This window comes from Durio zibethinus, chromosome 23 (genome assembly GCF_047325235.1).
Source record: "Durio zibethinus cultivar Kanyao isolate XHJ-2024 chromosome 23, ASM4732523v1, whole genome shotgun sequence".
Lineage (NCBI taxonomy): Eukaryota > Viridiplantae > Streptophyta > Magnoliopsida > Malvales > Malvaceae > Durio > Durio zibethinus.
Window position 1 is genome coordinate 3309966 of NC_143184.1, and position 7417 is coordinate 3317382.

At 35.0% G+C, this 7417-nt stretch overlaps 1 protein-coding gene across 4 annotated transcripts; it reads right to left on the reverse strand.

Moving 5' to 3' along the window:
• Window positions 1-379: 379 nt before the first annotated feature.
• LOC111313371 (putative polygalacturonase) lies at window positions 380-4185 on the reverse strand. 4 transcript variants are annotated; one of them, XM_089752705.1, is made up of 8 exons: window positions 3611-4185; window positions 2615-2932; window positions 2084-2204; window positions 1833-2007; window positions 1625-1695; window positions 944-1411; window positions 755-838; window positions 380-613 (listed from the first exon to the last, which is right to left on the reverse strand). In XM_089752705.1, exons 1-8 carry the CDS (start codon window positions 3626-3628, stop codon window positions 570-572), a joined length of 1299 nt encoding a protein of 432 aa, XP_089608831.1. In that variant the 5' UTR covers window positions 3629-4185; the 3' UTR covers window positions 380-569. The 4 variants fall into 4 exon arrangements, with proteins under 4 accessions (XP_089608831.1, XP_089608830.1, XP_022769775.1 ...); XM_089752704.1 differs by having other exon boundaries at window positions 721-838; XM_022914040.2 differs by having other exon boundaries at window positions 755-1411; window positions 3611-4178.
• Between the last annotated feature and the right edge of the window lie 3232 nt (window positions 4186-7417).

The following is a 7417-nucleotide window of genomic DNA, read 5'->3' on the forward strand; positions in this document are numbered from 1 at the left end:
ACTCATTCCAAACCCGATCCCCAACTCTATTTATAATTGTATTTCATTTTTTTTTTCAACTTTTACATACTAAAATTAAGTTCTCTTGAAATTGATGAATACAAATACAGTTGAAAAACTTGCATCTAACCTAGTACATGCATTGATGACAAGAATCGTTTATGGTACAAAACCAAAGACATAGGTGTAACATGTGGTCTTACTTGAGCACTTCTAAATATCCTTCAAAAGTACGGAAATTGCCTTTCCTTTTCATACAAACGATGTAACTTTCCAGGAAACAGACAAGATAGGCCACAATCACGCCAAGGCAACTCAAGCAATTACACAGCACATGAAAAGTCTGTTTTCATTGGGCTTTTGAATAATTTGCTCTAGGTAACATACCAAAATTTAATCCATTCGCATTTCAGAGTATAACAAACCAAAGTTGAAGGCTCAAAAAAAGCCTTCTATTTTCATTTTTCTGACAAATAACTCAATTATTTGTTACTGCACACAAAGTTACAAAGAAAAAAAAAATCTAAACACCATCTTACAGGTCAGGAACCACATATCAGCCACTCCAATCAACTTCTTATGTCGGGCATCATTTCCTTAGCGAGGTGATGGGCTGTTGTATTGAAAAATGGCCAAGAATCAAAATTCCAACTAAAAATTCAAAATTCATGAAAGAAGGTGGTTTCACTGTAAAGCAAATGCTATGTTTCCACTATTTACCTAGAAAGCAACCAAGAACCTCTGTTTTGATTACCTGAACTCCACAAATGATTTGATAGATGAAAACAATCTAAAGAATGGTTGGGGTAGATACTTTCCTTCAGAGGTTCACAAGTTTCTGGGGAAACCAAAGCAGAGTATCCTTGAATATATGAGCAGTTCCATGGATCTGAGGTTACATTCAGAGCAACATTCAGTAAGCAAATATGATGGAAAATGTCACCTTCTATGCCTTTGAGGAGGCCCGCAACTTTTATATTCTCTCCTATGACATCTTTAACAGTAATCCTTTCTATTACAGGGAGAGCATTTGGATCATAAAACTCATCTGGATGCTGAGAAAAATTACTATTGAACCTTATAGCTGTGTCTACACCAACCAAGGTAACATTTGATATACAGATATTTCTCACATAGCCACCCCTTCCACGAGCTGTCTTTATTATAATAGCTGTGCTTGAATTGAAAAAATAGAGGTTTTCTGCATAAACTTCAGAAACACCTCCAGACATCTCACTTCCAATTGCAATCCCAGAGCCATTTCGATTGTGTCCCGTAAGCCGGTGGATTGTAATATTTGCGCTGGGGCGAGCAAATGAAATGCCATACTCATCCCACCCACTTTTGACGGCAATTAGATCATCACCAGTGCTAATATAACAGTCTTCAATGCAAACATCATCAGAAGAATCTGAATGTATTCAAACATATCAGTAAGAAAGATGTGAGAGGTTAACTTGGCAAACGGGGAAAAATAGACATAAGAATGTTGATTAAACTTCATTACAAAAAGGTGTTATGAAGTAGGATATTGTGTATTCCAAAATTTGGTAAATTTAAAGGTGTTACAGCCTTAATTTCTTTCAACATGCAATCATTAAAGGTGTTAGCATGTAGAACTCACCTGGATCAATCCCATCCGTGTTTGGTGAATCCAGAGGAGCTAGGATTGTGACATTCTGGACTATGACATGGCTGTTCATTGAGAAAATAAAAGCCTCAACTTAATCGATAGTTGCTTTCCCTCTTGACAGCTCTGTTCTAAAAATGGTAATGTAAACAATTTAAAACATTCAAGGAAGAGCATGCTAATATTAACGAAGACTACAAACCTGCAGTATACTGGGTGGATGGTCCAAAATGGAGAATTCAAGAAAGTCAAGTTTGAGATTACAACGCTAGTTGAGTTCATCAGCTCAACCAGATGGGGCCGAGTATATTTCAGAGTTTTACTTCTAAACCAGTTCCACCAAACACTGCCTTGGCCATCAATAGTTCCATTATCACCTGCATGCAGAACCAGTGGCATAAACAAGAGAAATAAAATGCTTATGGAAGATGATTTTTCATCGATGTTACTAACCTGTTATGATTACATCAGTCAAATTGCGGCCAAATATGAGGCTTTGATGCCTTCCACCAGGTAACTCCCTACCTCTGCCATAGGAAGGCAGAGGATCAACAACTGGCCAATCATCAGAATTCTGAAACAACAGAAGCTATGCTGTTTTATAATATGTGATAATAAGAAAGCATCTAGGGTGCTAGGCTTACAACTGATGGAAATGCTCAGTTGATTTTGGGGCATAGACAGAAAGATATCTAATAGACTAGCAGTATGCATCGATGATCACAAATGAGATGCTATTCTCGCATTATTAAATTAGTACGTTCACCATATAAGCATTGATTTACTTACAAATAGCTGAATGCATATTCTCCAGCATCAACCATTCATTACATATAGCATTTTAACAACAGATGAAATCCCATATACCACAAAACTTCTAGCCAGAAGGGGATCACAAGAAAGACCATGCGACTATGATGCAATGTTCTTTTTCACATCTTATGGGTAAATGTTCTTTTTGAAGTAAGTTGTTAAGGGACTTACCTTCGATCCAAGAATTACTGCATCCTTATCTAACCACAAAGTTAGGTGACTGATGAGATCGAAACTTCCTGTCAACCACCGGCCAGCTGGGACAAAAAGCTTGGCCCCACCTTTGTCAGCAAATGAATTGAGGTAGAAGATGGCATTCTGAAACGCTATCGTATTGATAGTGACACCATCTCCAACTGCCCCAAATTCGGTAATACTGACACTGTGAGGCCGAATCACCCTTGAGTCCGTCTGTTTGCAATGTGAGGTGCCATTGACAGCCCATGTAACATGACTGAAAAATACAAGCACTAGAAGCACATCCACCAGCTGAAATGAAATGTTTTTAGAATTGATCATGAATGTTAAATCAGTTTAAACAACTTCACCTCCCCTTTTTTCTTCAGTTATTCCTGATTGACCGTGATAAGTAGATATGGGCAATTTACTAATTAAGTAATTTAGACAAGTATGGCCATTTAACAAACTCAGAGTTGAAATAAAAGAAAACGAAAGCCAGATTAACAGTAATGAGAATCAAAAGAACCTGAAAATAGGTAAAGAGAAACATGCAAAAGTAGGGAGGGATTAACTTTATTAACCAAGTCATGGATAATTTGTGACTCACAGATTGCATAGAAAAGTAATAAACTGAACTGCAATTTACAAAAAGGGGAACTAAGCAAACAGAAGCCACAACGAATCAAAAATGTAAGAAGCAAATTGCGTTTACTCACAACCACTAGTAGTCTAGCGCACTCATAAAAGATAAAAAAAAAAAAAAAAACATTTTTGCTGATTTAAATCCCACAATTGCTTTAATCAGTAACTTGTGCAAAAGAATTTAGCATATTTTGAACATTTTGTTAAGATCCTGTTACAGAACAAGAACTTAGTGTTGTAGTAGAAAGACTAGTAACAAATTAAAACTCACTCAAATAGAGAAAAATAAAAACTCAAAACAATAAAACAAAAAGTCTAAAGAAAAGCAATGATCAAACAACTCACACTGAAAAATGGCTTCATATAATGAGATCTACAATTTTCCTTTCAGAAGACAGTTCGCAGTTGTCACAAAAACCACTGCTCTCCTTTTTTATTTGATCAAAAATAAAAGAAAGGCAATGGTAGAGCAAGCGTAGAGGATTTTTTTTTTCTTTCTTCTGATCAAGAATAAGATCTCAGAGAGGATGATTAGATTTGGGCAATTAACAGAACCACCACCAATGAAAAATCATTGAAAGTGACGGTTTTTGTCCGTCAAAAATTAAGCAGTAGGTCCCTCTTATTGCGTCACTTGTTCCATTATTTCCCTCTGTCTTTCCTGCTCTATACACTGCTTCTCTCTGTCTGCTGGTTGGTTTTTATATTGAAAACATTTTCTGTCTGCTGGTTTCTATTTTGAAAACATTGATAGAAGGAACTTTCGCCGTAGAATGAGTGAGTTTTTTTAGATGGGGTTTGGGTTGGAAGAGATACACACGGATTAAAAGTATTGCATGAGCTGAGGCATCATGGATAAACTCTCTCTCTCTCTCTCTCTACCTCTCTGTCCATCCATTTCCCTATTTCTGTGATCACAATCTTACTTAATTCGTAAAATCCGTAAAAAGAAAAAAAAAAAAACAAAAAACAAAAAACCTCTTTCATAAATCATAATCTTCATTAAAAATAGGGAATTGGTAAATTTGTTTCCTTCTTTTTCTGATTTTGTTTTTTTTACTTGTAGTTTGTTATATACATAAACTGATAAATATAAGGCTGGATATAAACAAAAACAAGCTGATAAATTGAAGGCAGGATATAACTATCCATAAAACAAAACAAAAACAAGCTGATAATGATAAAAGACAATACAACAGAAGTATTGATTTTGGAAAGGAATATTAGTTTATGTCAGGGAAAGCATTATAATTTACAAGAGCAACGGCGTCGTTTGTTCTATCCAAATTGTCTGTTAGGTTAGCCGTTCCGTATCTTATAGAGCATGGTCCTTGGAATCACTAATTCAGTAATTCCAAATTCATTGTTAAATAAATAAAAAAAAGGTGGTCAAAATTTTTTTTTTTAATGTTAACACATGGCTTTGCTAGATTGATTGAAACAGGCTTGACCAGTTAGAGAGGAGCCTGCCAGCTACCAGCGCTCCGGTAACCGAGTAGTTAAACCCAGTTGGCTTGGTGATGGTGAACTCACTGCCGCTTGCTTTGGAAGCAGGGACCACCTTACTTTCTCTCTTCATGAATCAGGGTTTGGTCGTTTGACCCCTAAAGCAAAACCTAAAACAAATTCCATTTGATTGGCCCTTAGTATGCCCTAAAAATCATTTCCCGCATCTCCTTCATGACTCATGGCTTTCGACTCCCTTTTATTTCCTCTTTTTTTTTTTAAGAGAATTTTTTTTATGGGAAACATTTACTGAATGTCTGAATTGCTTCTTTTGCCTTGGCAAAAGAACTGCATTCTAGAGAAAAAATCCTCTCGGATAAATTTTTAGGCTTCCCTTTAACCATATTTTTATTACCGTATAACGTTCCAAAAAATATATATACTATCCCATGTCAGAAAGTCTACTCCTAATATGATTCCACCTTCACGAGCTAATGTCTCAGACGAAATTATGAAAATATTTTCAAACATCATGATTATTAGATTAATTAAAGGAAACAGTAAAACCAGACAAGAATCCGGTCTCAAATTTTATACTTAGCTTCAACAAAACAACATGGAGAACAAAAGTCAGTGACCACTGACAATCTGACTACTTAATAAAATGATTTTGCATATCTCATGGTTATGAACTGAATCCGTGAAGGTACCAAGTAATAACAGTAATTTAAGGAAATAAGAATAAATGTTTTTAAAGAAGGGGACAAAGTCACAGGGTGGGATAAGAAGACAGACACCAAGGGTAGTCTTAAATCACAGGAATGTAATAAAAGTTTCCAAAGTAAGGTATCCAATGACACCATTCAAACAAAACTCTAAACAGTTTTTTTGGGACCGTCAAGGGTCAATACGCAGGCTCAGGCCTATAACTTTTCTTTCAGAGAGAGAGAGAGAGAGACTGTGTTTTTTTTTTTTTTTTCCTAGTTGAATGTCACCTATTTCTTTGATCACTTTACCTTAACTTCACCACAACGTAATAACATTGAACGTGTTTAGTACTCTTTTCTGAGTTCTGACCTTCTTCCACATCATTACGATTTGGGTATATAGTGAAAAAAAATATTGGATTTGGAGTAAGATCTTGGTTAGGGTACTTTGAAAAGCTTTCATTAGTCTTTAAACATTCCATTGTTTCAAATGGATTGCTTGAGATTAATAAAAACATGTGTTAATTGGTTCAATGACAAGAACAACTCCATTTACATTTATGAAAGTGACACTTAAAGAAAACTTGCATTAACTAGGACCACTTATACTTACCAGATTTTAGTTCTCACTGACAATGTTAGGGGAAAATTTTGATGTGTTTTCAACCAACTCTAAAGAAATGAGGAGTTTTTGCTTTTACATTGAGCAATGATTTTCATTTCACATCATAACCATTTCTTCATGTTTTTAGATCACTTTCACAGCTCTAAACTTTGAGTTAATAATACGGCTTATTTGACTTCTACAAGCAAAATCATACTTATTATTAGCAATAATTAACTTGGGTTATTCCTCTTAAAAGCCACTGAAAAACATATTTTTTCAGATAGAACAAGAAGCACTACTAACAGAACAAGCAACAAAAAGAAAAAAAAAAAGCTGCAGTAATTAAGCACCGTTATCTCAGGACAAACTCAACACATTAACAATGTATTTTTTTTTTTAAATGGACCACCACCATGTTAGCAACAAACCCACTACTTTCTTGTCTGTTGTGTATAAATAAGTAATACTTCAAAATAAAAATGGGAGAAAGGGGGTTTGGTAAAAACATGCACTTTTCCATGTGGTAGAGACCTTCATAAATCGTTTTCACCTATACCTGGACCTTACGTGCTTTTAACAATCTTATTAATGCAAAATGGTGGAAAAGGAACAATAAAATATGTACAATATAAAAGCTATATAAAGTTAAAACATCTCTTTTTGGTTATAATATGGTTCTCAAATCAAATACTAAAAAATTATGGTTCTGAATGTAGAAAGCGTTATGATGTAGCATAAATATTTCTCCTACATGGCGTAACATTTGATTAAGGAGGGTGACCATCCCAATTTATCTACCAAATCACTTTTAAAGATCAGGTGTTATTGGATCTGTCTATGCTCATTACTCTCTTTTAATTATTTCTTTTTGACCCCATTGAAGATCTTCAGGGAGGACCACAACTGCTCTTTACTTGATTTCATTGCTTTTAAGGTTTAAACTTTACAAGGAATTAATCATAATAATTAACTGCATTGATACTCTATTTTGGGTTCTGGAACTTATTCCAATAAGGCAAACACACATGCTAAGGATATGGGACCAAAACTGAAAATTGTCCCCTTCTTCCTAATTCATGAGCCCTCAAATTTTTTAAAAAATAGATGTCCCTACATAAATTGCCTGTTGCTTTACTCTTTATTTACATCTGATGATACGATTGCGCAAGTCGTTTTTTTCTTCCTCTCTTCTCTTTTCTTTTGGATTATAGGACTGAACTTTTTTCCTTTTTTGAATACAAAGGAATGAAAATTAAAAAAAAAGAGCTCAAAGGTTGTAACCTGTCGGCTTGGAGCTAGACATGGGCCCCTTAACTTGATAATATAAAAATGGGCTGATTCTGCCCATGTATATCTCTACACGATAAAGTTCGACGGCCCAATGTCCAAATT